The 24,219-nt window shown below is 37.6% G+C and overlaps 1 protein-coding gene across 1 annotated transcript in view; it reads left to right on the forward strand.

The window, feature by feature from the left end:
- The window catches only part of PCDH15 (protocadherin related 15), a 741,840-nt gene that overhangs the window by 561,547 nt on the left and 156,074 nt on the right, over positions 1-24,219 (forward strand). The window contains exons 20-21 of the mRNA XM_049646661.1: positions 13,765-13,905; positions 15,833-15,945. Of these exons, the coding sequence (XP_049502618.1) occupies positions 13,765-13,905; positions 15,833-15,945 (254 nt within the window). The remainder of the gene's footprint in view (positions 1-13,764; positions 13,906-15,832; positions 15,946-24,219) is intronic.

The following is a 24,219-nucleotide window of genomic DNA, read 5'->3' on the forward strand; positions in this document are numbered from 1 at the left end:
CTTTATTCAAGTTCCTTGCCCATTTTTTTTAACCAGATTATTTATTTGGTTGTCATTGTTGTTCTAGAGACCTGCCGTACAACATTGAACTTATAGTCATCACTACTGTATTGTACACTTAAAAATATTTTTAAAAAGTAGATCTCATATTAAGTGTTCTTACCACAATATAAATAAATAAATAAATAAATAAATAAATAAATAAATAAATAAAGTACTGGGACGCCTGGGTGGCTCAGTCCTTTAAGCATCCAAATCTTGATTTTGGCTCAGGTCATGATTTCACAGTTCATGAAATCAAGCCCCACATTGGGCTCTGCTGTGACCATGAAGCTTCCTTGGGATCCTTTCTCTCTCCCTCTCTCTCCGTCCCTCCTCCACTTGCTCTCTCCCAAAATAAATAAATAACATTAAAAAAAAAACAGTACTTATGTGGTACCTGAGTGGCTCAGTTCATTAACTGTCTGACTCTTGCATTCAGTTCAGGTCATGATCTCACTATTTGTGAGACTATTTGTGTGACTCGGAGCCCCGAGTCAGGGTTCTGTGCTGACAGCGTGGAGCCTGCTGGGGGCGGGGGGGTGGGGGGGAGGGAGGTATCCTCTGTCTGCCCCTCCCCCACTCTTGTGCACACTCTCTCTCTGTCAAAATAAATAAACAAATTTTTAAAAAGAGTAACAAAATAGTACTTACTCTGTTCGATTGGTATGAGGATGATATGATAGCATTTGTGGGGAACAGTTGGTGCCATACAGTGAATATTCAGCAAATATTATCTGCCATTGTTGTTGTCTTTCCCTGGTCTTTTTCAGGCTTTGCATCTGTGATACTTGCCTTCTGTATTTACTGTTTATATTCTGCTACCTTCTCTCTTTTCTTTTCACCTGCACTCCGGGAAAGCCTGTAAAGGTCACAGGTCGGGTCAACCGAGCATGGGTCGGGGGATGCGTAAGGTACGGGGCAGCGGAGAAGGAGCGGGCCTCTGTGACAACTTCTTCCCAGCCTGATCTCTTCTGGGGGTCTTTCTGCAGTGCATGTGCCTGAGGTGAGCCCTCTGAACTCAGGGTTCTGTTTGAGCAGGCCACTGCTCCGGGCGCATGCGATGGCGTGTCTGGCTTTAAACCTGGCTCTCCCAGCATGATAATGGAGGGCCCTCACCCCCGTTCTCTCCCCTGCTCCAAGCAGACTTGCCACAGAGTCAGAGAATCCCAAAGCATTCAGGGGAACCTCAGGATCAGGAATTTCAGCCACACGGGGGACTAGCACTTCAGAGAGATTCCCATACAGCTGTGGTCATTATTAAGTGTGATGTATCTTCAGAACTTCTAGCACAGCAGGATTTTATGAGCACACAGCACCGAGAATGAAATGTGAGAACATAATACTCAGTGAAAGTAGTAAGAAAAAGAAAATAATGCCATTATATAAAGGCTTTTTTTAACAAAAAGCAAAACCGCACACAGTATGCAACAATTAGGTCTTCCCCCAAAAATGCTGCAGAGTAAACAGTACCAAATTGTTACTAATTCATTATATCAAAGATTTATATTCTTACTCGTAGATCTCCAAGGCAGCTAGGGGTTGGCCGACCTTGCTCTCTGGCTGAAGGTTGGCCTCAAATCTGTCCCACGTGAGTCTTCTTTCAGGGATCTTTGCCGAAGCTAGCCTGCCCTGTTCACAGTGACGATGAAACCACAAGGGAATTTGCCCAACTGACATGGCCACAGGTCAGGCCACTGGCTGTGTGTCTGTCTTGCGTCCATTGACCAAAGCAAGTCCCACAGCCCAACCCAGAATCAAAGGGCCTGGAAGTGGAGGAAAAAGGAGTGGATATTTACTGAACAATAGTACGATGTACCACAACTGTTCAGTTAAGGTTCTCTTTAAATTCATTAAAGTGGTTGAGGAAGATTGTAGGAGTAAGGTATGAGGATAAAAGATGTAAAGAAATGCTAAGTGGAGGCACCTGGGTGGTTTAGTCGGTTGAGCATCTGACTCTTTGTTTGGGCTCAGGTCACGATCCCACAGGTTCTTAAGATGGAGCCCCATGTCAGGCTCTGTGCTGACCGTGCAGAGCCTGCTTGGGATTCTTTCTCTCTTTTTCTCAAAATAAATAAATAAATATTAAAAAAAAAATAAATGAGAAGCAAATATGCCTATTGATCCCCTGACGGCAATTTTTCATAAACTGTGGATTATATTTAACTTAAATCTCTATCCTTATGTTCCAAACAAAATAGAAATTCTTTAATATTTATTACACGTGTGTATCCATTGTTAATGAAGAGTACTGCGTTAGGTATTAAAGATTAAAACGGTCATGTTTCCTAGCCTAAGAATTTCAAATTCAGAGAGTTAGAAATCAAGTAAATAGAAATCACAGACCATAAATCTCTGAAAAGTAAATCTTTATAGTGCTATGAAATTAGACAGAAGGGATCCTGATTTTGTATGGAAAGCCAAGGAAGTTTCTGGAAAAAGTGGCTGGAAGTTGAAGTCTGGAAGAGAAAGAGGCATTTCCACTGGAAGGTGACGTGACAGAATTAGGCCCTAAAGTCAGAGGGAGAAAAATAATGATCAAAAACCAAAAGAAAATACTTTTGTCAGGAGTCTGGAGCAGTAAACCCAAGTCAGACTCTGTGGATTCGGCTAGACCATGAAGACAGTGCCAAGATTTCTTCTCTCATCCTAAGAAAAGTAGGATTTTCAAACAGAGGGGACAGGATCACTAGTTATTAGCTCCCATTCAGATTCGTCCCTACTTTTAAGTTCCTTTGTTTTTATGAGTTGGCTTCTGTGAGGAAAGCTGAATGTGTGCCGTTTTATAAATTTTAAAATGTATCTGAGTGAAAACATTTGACAAGGAATGTGTTATTTATTTGATGTCTGTAGGGGATTGAGACATGTTTACCTTTGAAAAACATGTTTTCCCGAAGATTCAGAGGTAAATAACTACTGCTCAGTGTCTTCAGTAGTTATGTTAATGCCGCATCCGTAGAAACTGAACTGTGTGCACCACCTGACCTCTATCAGGTCATGACATCTGGCACAAGGAAGTTGGCTGTGCGAGTGTGGACTCACTATGTCAACACATTGCAGTCACTACAGGTGTGAAAGGGAGGGGAGGGGAGAGGGAGGGAAAAACCACACTTGGAGAGTTTCCCAGGGTCTTTCAAAGATACCTTAGCGTTCAGTCAGATCCACTAAAAAAACCATTATGATTGCCAAACACGACCCAAACCCCTTTACAGTAGTCCCTAATGCCAAATCATACTTGAGAGGTTTTGAGAATTATACCATTACAAAATACATCAATGCTTTCAGAGATATGGGGAAAAAGAAGTTTGGAAACCACATCAGGGGGAAGAATCTTGGTATACTTGAAAACAAATTACTTCATGTTTGTGTGTAATGGTAATAACAGGTTTAGTATTCCCTGATTTAATGTGATTCCCATTATTACGAAGAAAATTATGTGGGTCTGAATAAGTAATTTCTTGATAATTATGTATATAAGAAAAATTACTGAATCAAGATATCCCCTGGTATTAAGAACTTAATTATTTTGGCCCATTATAGTCTCGTTGAAATTCCCTATGTTTGCAAGTTTGGGACATCTTTCATGCAGACCTGCAGTTACCTTCTGTAGTAATTAATTATATTTTTATCATCATTAAGTGAAAACATATTGTGTTTAATGCTCACTATAAGAATGTAAGTCATAAGTAAAAATGAACTGAGTAATAAAGAAGGTAATTGAAATCTCAGGGTTCTATTTTCTTGAGATAAATTTACATTTACTCTGCCACATTAGTTAGACCCACTCTGTCATATATAAATGTTTTTTGATGTAAAAAAATCTAATGTCAACACCATCATGACAGGATTTTTTTTTTTGGTGGGGGGGCTGTCATGTTCCCATCATCTAGGGAAAAAATGCCTGGTTCAGGTTGTCACTGTGTCACCATATTGCTCTGTATGTGAATAAATGGCTATGCCAGTACTAGCTCATACTAATATTTACTGAGCCTTTCACAGTCAAATTTAGTAGATAAAAGGACATCACAAAGCGGAAATGCCTTTCACATTTTGGAATCCCCACTCGATTTAAATAAGTCACATACTACCTCAAATCATATTTGGAAAGGAGCCTAGTACATGAACAAACAAATCAATTAATTCATTTGTTAATAGATGTCATTAAGTCATGTCCTTCCTGAGGGCAATTAGGGTTGGCACACAGCCGAGTCCTTCAAAGCTATTGACGAATGTCACTAGGGGTTGGCATCTGTGTTTAACCAGGAAAAATGATACTGTACTGCCCTTACTTGACTTCTTTCAACCTCATTTCCATGTAAGAATAACAAGACCATTTCGCTGGCTTGGTGTTTGGGTTTAATGAAGAATGAAAGCGCTTAGCCAATGTCAGGCACAGAGATGTTAGTTGATGTTTCGTTCTCCTCGTCCTTGCTTTCAGGCAGATGGGAAAGATGGCGAACTTCATCTCTGGTTTGGTACAGTGCTGACATAGTCATCATTTGTACACCTGAGGATGTCAGTGCCTGGACTTGTAAAGTAATTCTGCTGTCATCTGTGTCATTGGCCAATTTGAGAGGAAAATTTTCACGAAAACACGTGCTAACTGGGTCTCTCCACCCCCCCCACCCCAAATAAATATGTACATACTTCAAGAAAGTTTTTTTTTTAACCGAAAATTAGCAAGGTCTTTTGTTTAAATTGATATCTTTAATTTATGTCACTTCATAATGATACATGTCTACTTTTATCCCCTTGAGTGGAAGATAAAGTATCCACAATCTTGACACACACCTTACGTTTTAGCTTGTCACTTTCGTACCCAAACAATGCACCAGATCAGACTTGACCAGTAACACAGTCGCTACGATCTGTGTAGCAGGGGACGTGTTCAAGGCACATCTTGATGTGTAAATGCCTGCGCAGTGAGGTGAAATTCACTTAACAAAGTATTTTTGACTTCTTAATGGAAAGGCAAAAAATCATCTGCTCAAGTGGAACTCACCCTCAAGGGACAGAGATATGTGCAAACCCATAGTCTAGTAAATATGTAACATAATTCAGACAAGGGTACATAGTCTAAAAAAACAGAGAGTAAGGATTGACAAATAGAGAGGAAGGGTTGACTCAAGGGGCTTATGAAAGGGTGTGGGTGGAGGATGGGCCATCTGAAACTTGGATGTTGGGAGGAACCACTCACACAGGAGTGATGTAGCAGAGTGAACAACAGAAGAATGTGGAGGTAGGTGCGACCTCGGTGTTGTATGAGGTCGATCTTGTCGAATTACTTTTGATGGTCATCAGGAAGGTAGGGATATGAGATGAACTCCATCTCCTCCACTCAGTTCTCCTTCTAATACCCTCAGGACTCAGCTGTGTCTACTCAGTAGACGTGTTGAATGAGTGAATCCCACGTATAATGAATTCATCCCTTTGCTATAAACATGAGCAAGGTGATAGGTATTAGGGAATAGATAATTTATAAAATTTTCAATTGCTGATATTTTATATAATTTTTAAATTTAAATTGACATCAGTTTTAATTTCAGTGGTCTGTGTGGTGTCAACTCGAAGTTTTCATCACCCATTGAATGATTAAGCTCCCACTAATATCAGGGTTCTTTTTTTGAACATTTTGTTTAGGGAAATATATCGCTCTAAAGGAGAATGTGTCACTTACTTGAAAATTCAGGGAAAAAATATCTCAAATCCTTGTGGTGAATGGAAGTGACATTAAGAGGGGTTGCTATACCAGCACCTCATTAGTCTTTCAAAATCACGGTTGTCTGAAGTCATGCATGCTCCAATAGACAGACGAGGTCAGCTGGATTTATAGAAATTGCTGTCACAGTGAGTGAGGAGGCTTCAAAAATGCTGACTGTTATGCTTCACACATGTCCTCAGTTTCCATAAAATTTTAACAAGGGACTCATTGTATTTACCCTTCAAAAGACTCCAAGAGGCATAATGATAAGAAACTCTATTTTTGCCCCCACTTCCTGCTGAAAAGAGAATCTTTGCAAACAATTTTACCACTTTCCTATTAAATTAATGTTTGTCTTGGCTAATTTATTTCATTTGTTTTGATAATGCCTGTTTGTGGTGGATCGGTTAATAGATCAAAATTCCCAAATTGCTTAGTCTTCTTTTTTTTTAATGTTTTTAACATTTATTCATTTTTGAGAGACGGAGACAGATCACGAGCAGGAGAGGGGCAGAGAGAGAGAAGGAGACACAGAATCTGAAGCAGGCTCCAGGCTCCGAGCTTTCAGCACAGAGTCCGACGCGGGGCTTGAACTCACGAACTGTGAGATCGTGACCTGAGGCAAAGTCGAACGCTTAACGTACATATCATGAGATTACCCATGAAATTTCCATAAATCACGTTGGATCAAAGTTTACCTTATAGTCCCCTATTTGAAATTCTACATTGCCTGAAATGTCAAAATACATTTTACCTCATGATATTAAAATATCTGTTCTAAGGAAGAGATATTATAGTTTAGTGAGTTAACTAAAGAACAAAACTAAATGGTTTCCACTATGTGGATATCTAAAGTATTCGTCTTCTTTGGTGGTGACCTAAAACCATATATAAGTTGGTTTTTTGTTTTAATTTTGAACCCACAGTTTGAATACATTTCTAAACAACTATGATAAGTAAGGGCGTGAAGACAGAAAGACAAGAAAATAATTCCTCAGATGATACAAACGCAATCAGAACTATCCTAACAAAAGGAGGCTGGGGGTAAAATATTGGTCTTCATAAATGAAGGAGAGACTCTGCTCCATCTCACAGAGGCCAAAATGAGCTTGGCTTTTGGCAGATGTTTTGCTGAGGAAGAGCCTTTCTAACTGTCTCAGTCCTCAAATGCCACCTTGGGTCTTAACAGCATGTATGAACTAACTTTGGCCAAAATCTTTTAAAATTTATCTGAATGCTCTGGTTCAGTGGTGGTAGTGTCTAAAGATGGCTGGGGGGCCTGGGTGGCTCAGTTGGTTAAGTGGCCGACTGTGGCTCAGGTCATGATCTCACGGCTCTTGGGATTGAGCCCCGCATCAGGCTCTGTGCTGACAGCTCAGAGCCTGGAGCCTGCTTCGATTCTGTGTCTCTCTCCCTCTCTGCCCCTGACCCATTCACACTCTGTGTCTCTTTCTCTATCAAAAATAAATAAACATTGAAAATATTTTTTAAAAGAATAAATAAAGACAGGGAACTAAGTGGTAGCCCCCAAGGTTTCTTTGGTTCTAAGCAAAGACCGATCAATTTGTTTTATCAGAGTGCAGGACCAAGAAGTCATTTGCTTATCATTTATAAATTAAACTGTAGCCTAGTTTTAATGTAGTATGATGTTTAAGAAAATAATTTTTGCAAACTACTTGTAGTGTTAGTGACTTTATTATATTTTGAAAATGTTATAGAAAAAGAATCTATTGCCATAGTCATAAAATTTTAAATATTTACTTTTTTATAAAAAGATAGATCTTCCTTCTGTCTATGGATGGTCCAAAAAACTCTCTTAATAAACATACAAATGCATATACAGAGAGATATAGTATAATATACATACTAGCTTATCCTGAAGTAGAGTGATAAATATTTTCATCTCAGTTTTAAGTATTTTTTACAGGTTGGCTTACCAAACATTTGGCTTGGTTTAGTTGGTTTACTTAAAAAAAGAATTGTATTCAATGTATTCAACTGGGAGAAATATCAACATATTGGGAATACATGAGTGTAAACCAAAGTCCCTCAATTTCTGGCACAATTTAAATTTTTAAAACATTGTAAATTAATATTTATCTAAATTGCCAAATATTTGGGTTTTTAATGTTAATATTTAAATTTATATTTACCTAAATGATACATTAATGTGTACATAATGTACTTATTAAAATATATAACTTATAAAAAAAAGAAAAAAATATATATATAATAACTTATAAAGTCAATGGACTATTTCATTGTATTTTTAAAAATACAGTTGAGTGAATTTAGAATACTCTGATCATATCTATTAAATTGTAATGGAATCAGTACTGAAGGATTTTAAAAAATAAGAGTGATAAATATTAAGTAATAAAGCTTATAATAAATAGTCCTTTTTTTTAGCGTGGTTGGATATGTGGATTTTATGATGACATTGTTTTCCAGGTTAATTTTACTTTTAATGACTTTTAATGACTTTTAATTTTATTATTAATTTTACTTTTTATGACTTCTTGAGAAACATGCCATTGACCTGATTCATGTCATAAATGGCCCAGGGACAGTGTTAGGCATGTTGAGGCTGTCCCCAAAGCCAATTGCCTTTTCCTATCATATAGCCTGATTATTTAAGTATAAAGCAACACTTTTTTAAAGATTTTGGAAAGAAAAAAAAAAAAAAGGAGGAAGGGAGGAAAGAAAGGGAAGAAAGGAAGAAAAGAATAGAGAAAAAGTATGTTGGTGGGAGAAAAGAGGGAGCAGGGAGGGAAAGAAAATGAAAAGCCTTTTGAATATATTCAAAGGAAAAATCCAAATAATTTTAGGTTATTAGTTATTGTTGCATGTAATATCAAATAAAATGTGGTGCCTTGATACAGTGTGATAGAGGGAAAAATTAAAATGTCTCTGGTGGGCTGATGATGCCATAGGAAAGCCACATTCTGTTTATGTGCGGTAAAATCATAGAACAAAAAGTTCATTGACATAGCAAACATATAACATTTATTTTCATATACATACAAATTTATCTGTAATGATTCTCTGGGAAGGGCCTGGTGTTCTGGATAGCAAAATAGTTTAGGCATGTAAGAGACAGCACTCCATAAAACCAGAACTTTTTCTCTTTTTATTTGATCAGTTAAAGCTGTACTTCAGATGGACCATGAATGTGCCGGCTTTCGTCAAGAGCGTGTGTGGTGTATTATGAACATACTTAAAGTTTCTTGGTCACTAATCCTGTGATTGCCCTCAGAATTTTGGTTATACTATGGACAGAATGGGTGCCGAATCTAACAGAAACCCTGAAATTTCATTGCTGAAACAGTTTGTGCTGTCATCTTGCTCTTTCTTCATTCATTCCTCACGGGATATGTGTTCCGGAACTTCCCTGGGCGGAGCCCTAAGGCAGGATTTACAAGGGCTTCTAATTCTAGAGCATTTTTCCCAAGTAACTTTGCTCAATTGTATCGCTATTCATTTTCATGTCAAAGTGTTCCTGTCGGATAGCATAGATGAATGTTAAGTTGGGTTAATGTGTAAGGACCTATGTTTTAATATGAGCTGTGTTTCATCTGAGTAATAACACTGCAATGTACTATCTGAGGAAATTCTGGAAACTAGATAACTCTTAAAGACTTGATTTTCTTTTTGTAAAATATGGTTACTACTCATGCTAACTCATGAATTTCTTGTAAGCATAAACATGAGAATGCATGAAATGAACATTCTCTGATAATGTAGTAAAGTGCACAAATGAACAGCTGATAACTCCTGTCATTATCATTATTTTTTTTTAATTTGAGTATATTTGACACACAATGTCCTATTAGTTTCAGATGTACAGCATAGTAGTTAAACAACTCAAGACAGGGGCACCGGGGTGGCTCAGTCAGTTAAGCGTCCAATTTCGGCTCAGGTCATGATCTCACGGTCCGTGAGTTCGAGCCCCGTGTCGGGCTCTGTGCTGACAGCTCAGAGCCTGGAGCCTGCTTTGGATTCTGTGTCTCCCTGTGTCTCTGACCCTCCCCCCATTCATGCTCTGTCTTTCTCTGTCTCAAAAATAAATAAACATTAAAAAAATTTTTTTAATAAATAAATAAATAAAAATAAACAACTCAAGACATTATCTGTGCTTACAAGTGTACTTACTCTTTGTCACCGCACATCACTATCACAGTACCATTGGCCGTATTCCCTGTGCTGTGCCATTCATCCCTGTGACTTATTTATTCTATAATAGAAGCTTGTACCTCCCTGTCCCCTTCACCCATTTTTCCTACCTCCCCTCTGGCAACCATCTATTTATTCTCTGTGTTTATGGGTCTGATTCTGCTTTTTGTTTGTTTATTCATCTGTTTTGTTTTTGAGATCCCACATGTCAGTGAATCATATGATGTTTGTCTTTCTTATTCTGACTTATTTCACTTAGGTTCAGCCACGTTGTCACAGATGGCAAGATCTCATCCTCTGCTATGGATGAACACTATTCCAGGATACATATGTAGCATGTATATAAATACAAATACAAATATAAATATAATACAAATATAAATATAAATATAAAGCATAAAGCATACGTATATTCTTCCAATTGATGGGCACTTGAACTGCATCCATATCTTAGCTATTGTAAATAATGCTTCAGTAAACATAGGGGTGTGTATATCTTTTTGAATTGGTGTTTTTGTATTCTTTGGTAATTCCAGTAGTGGAATTACTGGATCATAGGGTAATTTTACTTTTAATTTTTTTAATGTTTATTTATTTATTTTGAGAGGGGGGTGCAGAGAAGGACAGAGAAAGAGAGAATCCTAAGCAGGCTCTGAGCTGTGTGCCCAGAGCCCAATGTGGAGCTCTGTCCCTCGAACTCTGAGATGGTGACTTGAGCCTAAACCAAGACTTGGACACTTAATCGATGGAGCCACCCAGGCACCCCTGTAATTCTCTTTTCAATTATTTGAGGAACCTTCATACTGTCTTCTTGAGGGGCTCTACCAGTTCCATTCTCACCAACAGTACACGAGGGTCCCTTTTTCTCCATATTCTCACCAACACTTTTTGTTTCTTGTGTTTTTTGTTTTTCTTGTGTTTTATTCTGACATGTGAGAGGTGATACCTCATTGTAGTTTTTTTTTGCACTTCTGTGCTGACGAGTGATGTTGAACATATTTTCATGTGTCTTTTGTCCATCTGTGTGTCTTTGGCAAGTGTTTTTTCATGTCTTCTGCATATTTTTAGCTGGATTATTTGGTTTTTTGGCCTTAAGGTGTTTAACTTCTTTATATATTTTGGATACTAACCCTTTATCAGTTATGTATTTGCAGATGTCTTCTCCCATTCATTAGGTTATCTTTGAATTTTGTTGATTGTTTGCTTTGCTGTGCAGAGATTTTTATTTTGATATAGTCCCCATAGTTCATTTTTGCTTTTGTTTCCCTTGCCTGAGGAGACATAGTTGGAAAAATGTTGCTGTAATGAATGTCAGAGAAATTAACTACCTGTGTTCTCGTCTAGGATTTTTATGGTTTCAGGTTTCACATTTAAGTCTTTAATATATTTTGAATGTATTTTTATGAAGGGCATAAGAAAGAAGTCTGGTTTCATTCATTTTCATGTTGTTTCTAGTTTTCCCAATATAATTTGTTGAAAACACTGTCTTTTCCCATTGCATACTCTTGCCTCCTTTGTTTAAGTTTAACTGATCATATAATTGTGGGTTTATTTCAGGTTCTGTTTGGTTCCATTCATCTGTTTGTCTGTTTTTGTGGCAGTACGGTCATGTTTTAATTACTTTTTGTAGTATATTTTGAAAGCTGGGATTGTACTACCTCCAGTTCTGTTTTTCTTTTTCAAGATAATTTTGGCTCTTTGGGGTCTTTTCTGGTTCTATACAAATTTTGTGATTGTTCTAGTTCTGTGAAAATATTGGTGGTATTTACATAGAGATTACATGGAATTTTTTGATTGTTGGGTAGTATGGACCTTTTAACAATGTTTTATTTTCCCAATCCTTGAGCATAGAATACCTTTCCATTTATTTGTGTTTTCTTCAGTTTCTTTCATTGGTATTTTATAGATTTTGAAATAAGGTCTTTCACTTCTTCGGTTAAGTTTATTCCTAGGTATTTTATGACTTTTGGTGCAATTGTAAATAGGATTGTTTTCTTAATCTCTTTTTATGCTACTTCATTATTAATATATAAAAATGCAATGGATTTCTGAATATTGATTTTGTATCCTGAGATCTTACTGAATTAATTTATCAGTTCTAGTAGTTTCTTTTTGTTGTTGTTGTTTTTTGTTTTGTTTGTTTTTGCTAGACTCTTTAGGATTCCATATATAGTATCATGTTGTCTGCAAATAATGGAAGTTTTACTTCTTCCTTACCAATTTGGATAACTCTTATTTCTTTTTCTTGTCTGATTGCCGTAGCTAGGATATCTAGTACTATGTTGAATAAAAATGGTGAGAGTGGACATCCTTGTCTTGTTCCTTAGTAGGGGAAAAACTCTCGGTTTATAGTTTACATTTTTATATCTGAGAGATGGTTTATATTTATATATTTTAAGATAATTCAAATAGAATAGAAGGAGAAGGTCAATTAAGGGTCCACTGCAGGAAACAAATTGATAGAGAAGATGAAAATGACCTATATTAAGCATGCTTTCATTGAGCTATTGGCAGGACTTGAGGACAATTCAGTTGTGGAGTCTGAAAGAATGAGAAGGGTCAATGCCTTCCCTAGGCTTTCAGAGAGACCAACTTGGTAAAAGGGTGGGGCCATTGACCTAGAGTGGATTACGTATATGTCTGGGAGAGGAAATCAATATGCTGGTTTGGGATATGTTGAGTTAAAAATAGAACATCTAAGTTGACTATTATATATATTACTTGGGAGTTTAAAGAATGAGCGTAGCCAGAATTTAACTTTGGGAGTTATTAACAAATAGAAGTTGTTTAAAGGACTGGAAGAGATTGTAGAGTCTAAAAATAGAGGTAGAGAAGGTAGACATGCCCGTGACTGAAGCTTGGGAATGTTTTCATCCTAGGAATTTAGTGGTTCACATAGCATCTGTTTGGGTTTGAGGTCAAATCTACCACATGCCAGCTCTGTGTTCAAATTGTTTACTTCACCTCAAGGGCTGGCTTAAGCACTGAAAAGATTATACTGACACACCAGTGTCACTTACTATAATTCAAAAAAAGACCTACCTAAACCCTAATGTAAGTGAGGATGTCCAAAAATCTTGACTATTTTTATTACAGTCTAAAAGTTTTATCAAATCTTAATTTATTTTTCTAAAAATTATTTAACTATCCCGACTTATCTTGGTCTGTAACTGGGACAAGTCAGCATCCTTTAACTCCCCATAAGCCTCAAGTTCATTAACTGAAAATTTAAAAAAATGGGTGGTAGAATATATATGTGTCATCTTTACTATGCTTCTTGCACATAGTAACCATTCAACAAAGGTTAGGCATCATTATTTTACTATTATTACTATCACCGTCATTAGTAATGATATCCTAAAGGATTGTTAGTTATGAGGATTAATTTATCTATGACAAAACCTAGGTGTTAAACAGCACAGAGCAGATGGTACTTTCTGTCTCCTCCCCGTCCGTACCTATCCTTCCACTTTACAAATCTTCCAGATCTTCGGCATTTCATCATGCTCTGAGTGTCAGAGTTCAGAAAAGCACAATGAAAGAACATAATTTAGAATTGTCTTAGAAGTTAAACTGTTAAGCACACATGGTGTTTCGGTCGGGTGAGATTCCTACAATTAAAGGAAAGTGGAAGAGAAGACGCTCAAGGCAGCCAGTAGTTTATTGTTTCACATAAATCGTTTTCAGTAACAGGTGGAGAGGCTGTGGCATTTCACACGTGGAAGTGTGATGGTTTAATATGATCTTTTGCTTCTAAAAGGCCATGCATTTTATAGATCAGTTTTGCATCATCGATACTCTTTGTTTTCATTTTGTGAAGAGTAAATTCATAATATATAATTTCATTCTAGGGATTACCTGCAAGTCGTGTGAGGTACAGAGTAGATGATGTCCAGTTTCCTTATCCTGCTAGTATTTTTGACGTAGAAGAAGATTCTGGAAGAGTAATAACTCGAGTCAATCTTAATGAAGAACCTACGACAATTTTTAAGGTCAGTGCAGTGTTTCCCTTACATGGTCTGTTTGATATTTAACTTCTAAGAGTTCAGTTTAACAGATGGCTGTACAAAATAATTTAAATTACAAAATAATATATTTTTTAACCACATAGATATTTAGAGAATCAGATAAGCAAAAGAAAAAAGAACACTTGATATTTCACATCTTGGAGATAACTAGAATTTACCATTTTAATATCTATCCCTATGATGACACTCCATGCAAATACAAGTGCACACATAACGTGTTTTCAAATAATATGATCAAATAAAGGACACCTGGGTTGCTTAACCTCAGTCTGTTAAGCATCTGACTTTTGGTTTCTGCTCAGGTCACGATCTCATAGTTCATGGGATCAAGAATTGCATTGGGCTCTGGGCTGACAGCTCAGAGCCTGCTTGGGATTCTCTCTCTCTCCCTCTCTCGGCCACTCCCCCACCTTGCTCACACATGCACACACCCTCTCTCTCAAAATAAGTAAATAAACTTAACAAAATGAATAAATAAATAAAATAACACGATCCTATTATTCATACTGCTTTTTTAACTTCATAACATATTGCCCATGCCAATAAATACTGGTAGTGGTATTATTTTAATAGTTATATGATGTTCTATTGTATGAATCCACTATTATTATTTTGTCTAATCCTTTGTTGTTGGATAATTAGGCTGTTTCTAATTTTTTGTCATGATAAAATTTGCTGTTGTGAACCTCTTTGTGCAATAACTTTTGCTGCTGACCCAATTTCTTTCCCTTAAGTACCGAGACGCAGAATTGTTGGGTCAAGTTTACGTACCCATGATAAGTTATACTTCCAGAAAATTTGAAATAGTGCTACCCTTCACTATTACCATAAATAATCTATTTTATTAAATGAGCATTTCCCTTTTCTGTAATTACTTAGAATACTTTTTTCATTGTTAATAAAGCTTCTGACCCTGCAATGAGGAAATGCCCTCATCGGTTAACCTTGTGGGTGTCATGGGTACCATGCCTCACATAATCCTACCACTGTTGGGAGAAATTGTTCCATTTGTAAAATATTAACCCAAGGCTAAATCACGGGCTGCAGGATGATCCTTAGTTATGGCTTCATGGTCTAGGTTGAACTGGTTTAGATTAGTAGCTGTAGCTTCCAAAATTATACACATTCTGGACAAACACATAGTTTTAAAAATATTTAACATTTCTTAAATAGAAGAATTATTCTTGACATAATATATGTTATCAAAAAATCAATTATAAATTATAGTAATAAATATTATATAGTTGTTCCATCTTGAAATGAAAGCGTTTCTGCATTTTGCATCATTGGAACTGTTTCTACTATGCAGTGTGGACTTGGTTGTCTATATTTTTAAGAGAGTGTATATCTAAGGGTATTAAACTGGAAAGATTTCCAGTTTTATCCTCCAGAGTGAAGTATTTCTGCCCTATAATCTTGCAGACAATTAATTCCCTGGAAAAATGAATTTCTTTTTATAAGCAAGCTAATTAGCTTTTTGCTATCGATGTGACTGAATTTAACACTTTTTAAATAAGTGTTGGTGCTTATAATGGCACATGTTTTACTGTAGGCAGCAGTGGGGTTGTGTAAGAGAAATCAGTTTAATCATTGGAGAGATGTCGCATTGTCTACCTGTTTTTACTGGTAGTGTTTTATCATAGAGTTAGTAACTCCGCTTCTTTGAGTTTTCTTGTCTAGGAAATGAACATAAAACATCTACATGGTGGGACTGGTGTAAAGATTAAGTGAGAATATATGTAACATATCCTAGTACAGTGGTTGTGACCTGGCAGACAGTGAGGACATGATCACTGCGCCTCCTCTGGAGCCAGGCAGTCCAAAGATTAAAATGATGCCTTCTTTTCTTCTCGTTAATAATCTTTAACATGAATTTTTATTACTTTTTAAGTTGGTGGTCGTCGCTTTTGATGATGGTGAGCCTGTGATGTCCAGCAGTGCCACCGTGAAGATTCTGGTCTTACATCCTGGAGAAATCCCACGCTTCACACAAGAGGAATATAGGTATTGATTTCCATCAGTTTTTGTGATATGTAAAGTTTTTTTGTTCTGCTTCGTTATGGCCTCTCAAAACTGCTGCGATAAGAATTGATCAATGAATGGTCCTTCCCATTCTAGTTTAAGTTTTTCTAAATTAACATAATATTACCCTTATTTTAAAAGTTGATATTTAGTTGACATGACAGTTTAGTCTATAAAAATATCAGCTTTCGTAATGCTTTGATGAATAATGGATGCTTTAAAAATAATTAACACAGTCCTTGAAAAATACATTATATTTTGGGGTTTAAACTGCAACTATTTAATGATCTCCATGGCGAGAAGTAGGCATTTAGTTTCATGTTATTGCCAGAGACATAATTTGACATCTGTCTGAAATGATATTTCTCACATAACCAGTGAAAGAGAGAGGGAGAGAATGTATGTGTGTGTTTATGTGTATAATACATATTGCATATTATAATATAGAATTAGCATATATACTGTCTTAAGTCAGGATGCCATAATAAAATGCCACAGAAAGAAGGGCTCAAACAAATTTATTTCTCACTGTTCTAGAGGCTGATGGTCAAACTCTGGTGAGAGCTCTTTTCCTGGCTCACATAGAGGAAAGTGAGAGAAAGCAAGCTAATCTCTGGTATTCGTAAGGGTGCTAATCCCAAGATTAGGGCCCCACCCTCTTGTTTCTAAAGGGCTTACCTTCAAATACTATGCCATTGAGGGTTAAGGCTTTTTAGGAGGAGAGTCCACAGTATGTGTGGATGGATGGCTAGATAGATAGATTAAGATAGATAGAAAGATAGATACATAGATAGATAGATACATAGATATTCTTAGGAAGTGAAGAATTAAAAAAAATAATAAAACTAAATTTACTATATTTTATGTTTGCACATTACTGTAAGATTTATAATGCTTTCCTGACAATAGTGTACAACTTTCTTTCATGATACAGTTTAGTAGTTTGCTCTATTTAGAGACAAAGTTAACATTACATAATGATGCTAATTAGGACTCAAGAAGAAGGAAGACTTCATATAATAGAATACTTTATCAGTTTCTAAAATTTGTATTATTATTGTTTTGATTTATTACTTTCATAATTTCTAAGAACTACGTGAGAATTGTGAGTTAGAGCAAGGGCTGAGATACTGGAAGGCAGATGACACGTCTGGGAACATTTACCATGCTGGCCAAGTAGTGTTTTGCTTTATAAAAAGTTGCCTTTGCAATATTCAAGCAATAAATTAAAGTATATAATTTTACCAGAAAACTCTACATAACATATATGTAAATCACTGAGATGGAAAATATATTTAAAACTTGGGGCTCCTAGGTGGCTCAGTCGGTTAAGCATCTGACTTCAGCTCAGGTCATGACCTCACAGTTTGTGGGTTTGAGCCCCACGTCGGGCTCTGTGTTGTCAGCTCATAGCCTGGAGCCTGCTTCGGATGCCGTGTCTCCCTCTCTCTCTGCCCCTCCCCCAATTATGCACACACGCACGCACTCTCTCAAAAATAAATAACCATTAAAACTATTTTTTAAAAAAACTGTATTTAAACTGTTAAGCATTCTTGGTCAGTCTGTTTGAAACACCATTTTCTTCCTTATGGCCATCCTTACCAATTCCCCTTTTCTTTTGTTGTCATGGTAACCTGTGAACTCCAGTTCTTTGCCAAGGTGCATGTGGTTTTCTGCTTCTAGAGCCCTTCCTTGAACGTGTTTATTGTGGTCATGTCAAGAACCCAAATGAATGTGAACTCACTTGCGTTTCTCCCCAACTTACCTAGATTCAACGTTCATAAAAAATGTACTTACTATTTGGGATGGGTCCAAAAATCCTTCAGAGTTTCAGCCGAGCAAAATCCCAACCTGTGTTCTCCCAAAGTTCTCCTCCCATCTAGTCCATCCTTGGAACCCCAAAGAAGGCCGGAATGATGATGCCTAATGCTGTCCTTTCGAATAGGCTCTGTAAATGGATCCCCCTTCTCTGGGTTTTCCTCTGCTGCTCATTCCTCTTAATAGCAGTATGCCTCCAGACTTCGGGAGCACATTGCTTGTTAACTCTGTTAGCCAAACATTGGGGCATGAATGTCAAGGTCGTAGGTCTCATCAGGGCATTGTTCATTTAGCTTTCTTTTTTTAGTACCCTTATTCATGCCACTTTTTAAGAATAAAAATGTTTTGTTCAGTGAATAATTTACCATTCCTTACCTTCTTGGCATACAACTACTAACTGCAAATAGATTCTATTAATAAAGTTGTTAACTTAGAGAAGAAAAAAACCCACCAATTACTTGGTGCTAAAACTAAGAGGAGTGACATGAGCTTACAGGGAAGAATTTTTGCCCTTTCTGAAGAACATTTCTAACATTTGCAAATAGTGCCCTTGACTGTCCCAATTCGTGAGTTCCTCTGACACAAAAGGGAGGTTTGGTAATCTTGTTGTATCCTACAGTTTATGAAGAAAGTCCTAAGAATCGATGTAATTGCCATAATGGATTCAGTAGGACTAGGGCACTGAATGGGATTGTTTTCTTTTTTTTATCGGACACTTAGAAACCTTGGATAAGAAAAAAGTTGTATCAACCATTGGCAGAAGACACTACGTTTTGAATAAGACCAATAATTGAATTTAAATGTTTAAGTAACTTTGCATATGAGTTAAAATGTAGAATGAACTATTAAAAAAAAAAAAAAAGACCTAGGGCTGATCTTCATCAGTTCTCTCTCTGTGCTCTTGATTGCAAGTATATAGTGAGTCTGGATCCCTCCCAGTCTTTCCTTCTTCCTCCTGGGCACACAGCTAGACTCCACTTCCCAGCCTAGCTTGCTAAATTGAGCTGTAGGACTGAGTTCTGGCAAATAAAATGTGGAAAAGTATGGTCTGCACTGTTTCCTGGCCTTACTTAACCTTTTCCCCATATGGACAGTGAAATGGAGAAAACACCCAGAGACGCTTGGGAGCCATGTGTTGACAACTTTGAAATATAACAAGAAAGGAGCCTAGGCCTTTGAGTCACAGATAGGAAGAGGAATACTGAACTAGGAATGACATATGTTTACATATATTACATATGACTTTTTTTCGAAATCATTTATAGCCTTGGCCAGATGCACATAACTCCCAGAGATGCTAAACAATGTTATTAGACCTTTACTATCGGTATGATCCCTTGTGTTGGAATTGAATGGTGGAAGAGTATTTCACTTTGGCATAAAGATTATTTTGAACTAAAATCACTTAAAAAGTACCAGCTGCAGGAAGGACATTCTAATCTCCCTTTTACTTCCTAAACACAGGACCTATAAACTCTGATGTGAAGGATGCCCTCCCTGTACCAGCAGGAAAAATGTTCTTTAATGAGGAGTCAAAGCCAAGAGAGCTGATACAGACAGGACTTGTTAGAATAATTCACATCGCCCTCCGGGCTCCTTCTAGAGTTTAATTTTCTGCAATGACCTCTCCCTGTTCATCCTAATACAAAAGTATGTTGGCATTGCCATTTCTCTGGATCTTCATTGCCTCATGAGGGCTCTCCTGTCACTTAAAACTTATATAAATGTGTACGTTCACTCCTACTAAAGTGACTTATGTGTGTTTCATACTTAGACCCAGCCAGAAAACCCTACAAAGATAGAGGTAAAATCCTACTTCCATTACAGAATTGGTCCTGGTGGAAAAACTTTTTCATGTGATCCAATTTGGGGGGACATAAAAGGATAAGCAAGATTTGTGTCCCTGGTGGGGTGTGGGGAAAGCATGAGCACGGGTTGCAAAGGGAAAGCGGTGATCAGAGATGAGTAGCTTTGCCAGCTGAGATATTTGCCGTGTTTACATGTCCTGCATGTCTTCAGTCCCGTATTGGCTCTTGAATTGTTTGGGAATAACTAGTTTCAACAGATGTCTAGGTGTGAAGAAAGGTTCTAAAGATAAAATATTCATTCATTTTAGAATATTGAACTCCATTCTTTTTGTTAAATTATTTTAATGTTTATTTTTAAGAGAGAGAGAGAAAGAGACAGTGAGTGGGAGAGAGGCAGAGAGAGACGGAGACACAGAATCCGAAGCAGGCTCCAGGCTCTGAGCTGTCAGCACAGCCTGATGCCAGGCTCGAACCCAGGAACCATGAGATCATGACCTGAGCTGAAGTCAGAAGCTTAACTGACTGAGCCACCCAGGTGCCCCTTGAACTCGATTCTTAAACTGACCCTCTCCCCTAATCCAGTTATCTTGTTTTTGTAATGCTCAGTCATTAAATCTTGGATAATAAGATTCGTTGGGGTAGGTTAGAGGGCTGTGAAAAGAGACCCTTAAATTACAACAACTTAAACAACAACAACAACAACAAAAATGTGCTTAGGCTCACATGACCATCTAAAGTGAGTGTTTCAGGTTGGCAATCACTCTTCATGCAGTTCTTCCACACAGTCATCAGGGACCTGGGCCAATTTAGGATCTTCCATCCCTAACACCATTTCAGAATTACTCCAGTCATTGCCATTTCTGTCCCTGGAAAGGGAAAGGGGGCCGAAGTCCACATCCAGATATTTCCTGAACCAAGCGAGGTAGGGCTTGCAAATTTCACCTCAGCTCATGTTCTGTCTCAGAAATCCAGGCAAATGTCCACAGCTAGCTCAGAAAGGGCAGACAACTTCTGTCCCTTGCTGGACACACGTACCTCAGTCCCACCTCTCTTACTGAGGGAAAAAGGAATATAGTGTTGGTGGAGAATTAGCACATTGAATGTGTAATTTTAGACAAGTTACAGATTTTTATTGCTATATCATCTTGATATGACTTGTTTTGCATTAAAAACATGTAAGATTGGGAACGTGAACCCATCATGGAATGGTACAGAGACATTTTTATTCCTCCATGTGTATTGGTAAAATAGATCATGTTTTTCTTAAAGCACAAAAGAATGCATACTATTTTTTGTTTGAATTCAAAGAAAATCTCAGATGGACATTTTGGAATGTTTTAAATTATTTCTAGTGATTTCAGCACATCCAATGTTAATAGCACATATTCCAAACCAAACCTTTCTGGACTTCAAAGTAAAGTTTGGTTGTCTGATTACAGTTAATTACTCTCTCCCTGTTCCTGAGAACTGTAATAGTCCTGATCACAAGGAAAAAGAAAGCATTATGGCAGAGTGTAAGTGAGAGTCACGAACTGTAAACTCCCTTTGTAGAGACTATCAAAGAGATTTGAGAGGAGGCATTTACTATTTGCTGAAACATTTCCCAATGTAGCAGTTCTACATCGACAGAGACACAAAATCCATTATTCTTTTTATGGCATTCAAAACATTTAAATATCCAGTTACTGGTAATTGCCTCCTTGCAGGAGTGCAAAAATAGACCTATTGTTACCTCTTCTAAAATTGTACAAGTAGGAACCAACAAATAACAAACATCATAGTAAATACTTTGGTATTTACCAAAGGAAAAGCTTCCTGGACTGCCTGCTAAGTTTCTGATAGCAGATAATTAGCAGGTTAGCTAACCAACGTACAAGTAGCAATATAACTAAATGTCAGCCCAACCCCCTTTCTCTTGTGTCTCTGTTCCCGATTCCTATTTAAAAACTTCCTCACTTTCTGCTAATGATTCTCTGAAAACGAAATAATGAAGTTTGTAAAGTTTTTCAAAGATTCTACAAAGACCACCCCGTATTAAGGGAAATAATTTAGCCTGTCGAGACTAGAAGAGAAAATTCTCACATTCTTTTCTTGTGTACAGTGTATATAATATTGGGATGTTTTATATGTGCTGAGAAAAGATTTAATTTTGTTTTTTCCTCAAATCCTGTGAACTGAAGTTATTCCCTAATGGGCTGCCTTCAAGTAATTTTTAAGGGTAGGAGACATCTCATAATGAGAAAGCAATTTGCCCCACACAGATATGTGTGTGCTTTTATAATGGCCAGATTTACAGCAGTTCTTTTTTTTTTTTTTAATTTTTTAATGTTTATTTATTTTTGAAGGAGAGAGAGAGAGAGTGTGAGTGGGAGAGGGGCAGAGAGAGAGGAAGAGGGACACAGAATCCGAAGGAGGCTCCAGGCTCTGAGCTGTCAGCACAGAGCCCGACGCGGGGCTCGAACCCACAAACCGCAAGATCATGACCTGAGCTGAAGTCGGACGCTTAACCGACTGAGCCACCCAGGCGCCCCTACAGCAGTTCTTAAGCCAACTATGCACTTATTTCTGTTTGGTCCCTATACGGTTATAGTACTTGAAACAGACTTACTTTGTTCACTCCATGGCCTTTTCCATGTCTCCTTGGGTCACTTAATTAGGTGAAATGGAGAATCAAAACATCATTTGCTTCTTCTCTTTGTCATTGAATAAACACTTATATTTTCCAGAAAACACTGAATTCTTCTCAAAATTTTAAAAAGCATGGACCTCTTCAGGCTGTATAACATTTATTTCCAAAATTATAAACACGCATTCATATTATTAGGGGCAAACACACAGCCAAAAATTTCAACATTGTAACAGATTTCCATTTCATGGGTCATTTCTGTTTTATGTGGTTCTTCCAGGTCATCTTTCTGACAAACAAGGAGACGCCAGAAGCCAGAAATTTCGGTCTCTTAGAGTTCGTACCTCACGAACCTCAATCATTTTTTATTCCTTCTTTTCCCTTTCCTTGAAACAAATTCCTCTTTCCTTGAAACAATTTTTTTTTAAACCTTTATTTATTTTTGAGAGAGAGACAGAGTGTGAGTAGGGAAGGAGCAGAGAGAGAAGGACACACGGAATCCAAAGCAGGCTCCAGGCCCTGAGTTGTCAGCACAGAGCCCGACACGGGGCTTGAACCCACAAACTGTGAGATCATGACCTGAGCCAAAGTCTGACGCTCAACCAACTGAGCCACCCAGGTGCCCCAAAACAAATTTCTTAAAGAGTCAGTGGCACCTCTTAACCCTTTGTTGTTAAAACTCCTCTCTCTAAAATTATAAAAAAAAAAAAAAAAAAGGGGGCGCCTGGGTGGCTCAGTCGGTTAAGCGGTCGACTTCGGCTCAGGTCATGATCTCGCGGTTTGTGAGTTCGAGCCCCGCATCGGGCTCTGTGCTAACAGCTCGGAGCCTAGAGCTTGTTTCCGATTCTGTGTCTCCCTCTCTCTGACCCTCCCCTGTTCATGCTCTGTCTCTCTCTGTGTCAAAAATAAATAAACGTTAAAAAAAAATTATAAAAAAAAAAAACAACTCCTCTCTCTTGTCCAAAGTATCTCCAGATGGCTTCATTTTTTTTTGCAATGCATTAAATGCAAATACTAGCCCCTACCTTACATAAATAGTCATTAGTTTTGAGTTATTACTATTCAAGTGATTGTCTCTATATCCTATGCAATATCGTTTCTTAATTTAAACCATTCTCCACAGATTGATTCTCATTGGAAGCAGAGAGAAATAGGTTAATCTTAATGAAAATTCTGTTTTTGAGGGCACGGCAGTAATGGGCAAAACTGCCCATAGGGATCACGTAGTCAGCCTGATAATTTAATAATTGCTTTTTCTGATATCCTTGCCACAAAGTTGTGAGGAACTCACCCTTTCAATCTTCACATAATTGTGGATATTGGGAAGGTATTCCCTGTGGGGAGATTATTGTTATTATATTTGTTCCTTTAATTTTGTTCTATGCATTTCTCTCTGAGCCTTCATCAGTTTTAGCATCCGCTTCCTCTTTCAAGTAGTATGACTGTGTAGGGGAAGAAAATTAATTTTCCCTCTCCCCTTCCTAGTTCTTGACTGAGATTCCTGTAACAAAAGACAGATTAACAAAAGAAAAACAAGGAGAAGTCTGTTAACATGCATACTTCATGTACACATGAGAGACACCCAGGAAAGATAAGTAACACAAACAGGTGGCTTTAAACTTCAGGATCAAATACCATCTTAACAGGGGACGGGGAGGGGGGTAAAGGCCTCTCAGGGAAGAGTAACTGATGTTTAGGAAAGAGGGGTGGGCCCTGAAAGAATCGATTGCTGGTGTGTCCATCTTCACATGTGCTCTCCTGTGGCAACTCCATTTCCCTGGTCAGTGAAACTCCTGGGGAGGGGATCCATGACATTTGAGCTCCTGTTGGAGGATCTGTCTTTAGGCAGATAAGTGTAGCTCAGAGAAAAGGATCTCCTCGTATTTGCTATCATTTGAGTGCCTACAGCTCAAAATAATCCATAGGACAAAGTGGCATATTTTGGGGTGGCATGTCCTCTTGCCCTTTGTCTGAAACTGAGCTAAACTCCTCATTTAAGACAGG

The sequence above is a fragment of the Panthera uncia genome, chromosome D2 (genome assembly GCF_023721935.1).
Source record: "Panthera uncia isolate 11264 chromosome D2, Puncia_PCG_1.0, whole genome shotgun sequence".
NCBI classification, from domain to species: Eukaryota; Metazoa; Chordata; class Mammalia; order Carnivora; family Felidae; genus Panthera; species Panthera uncia.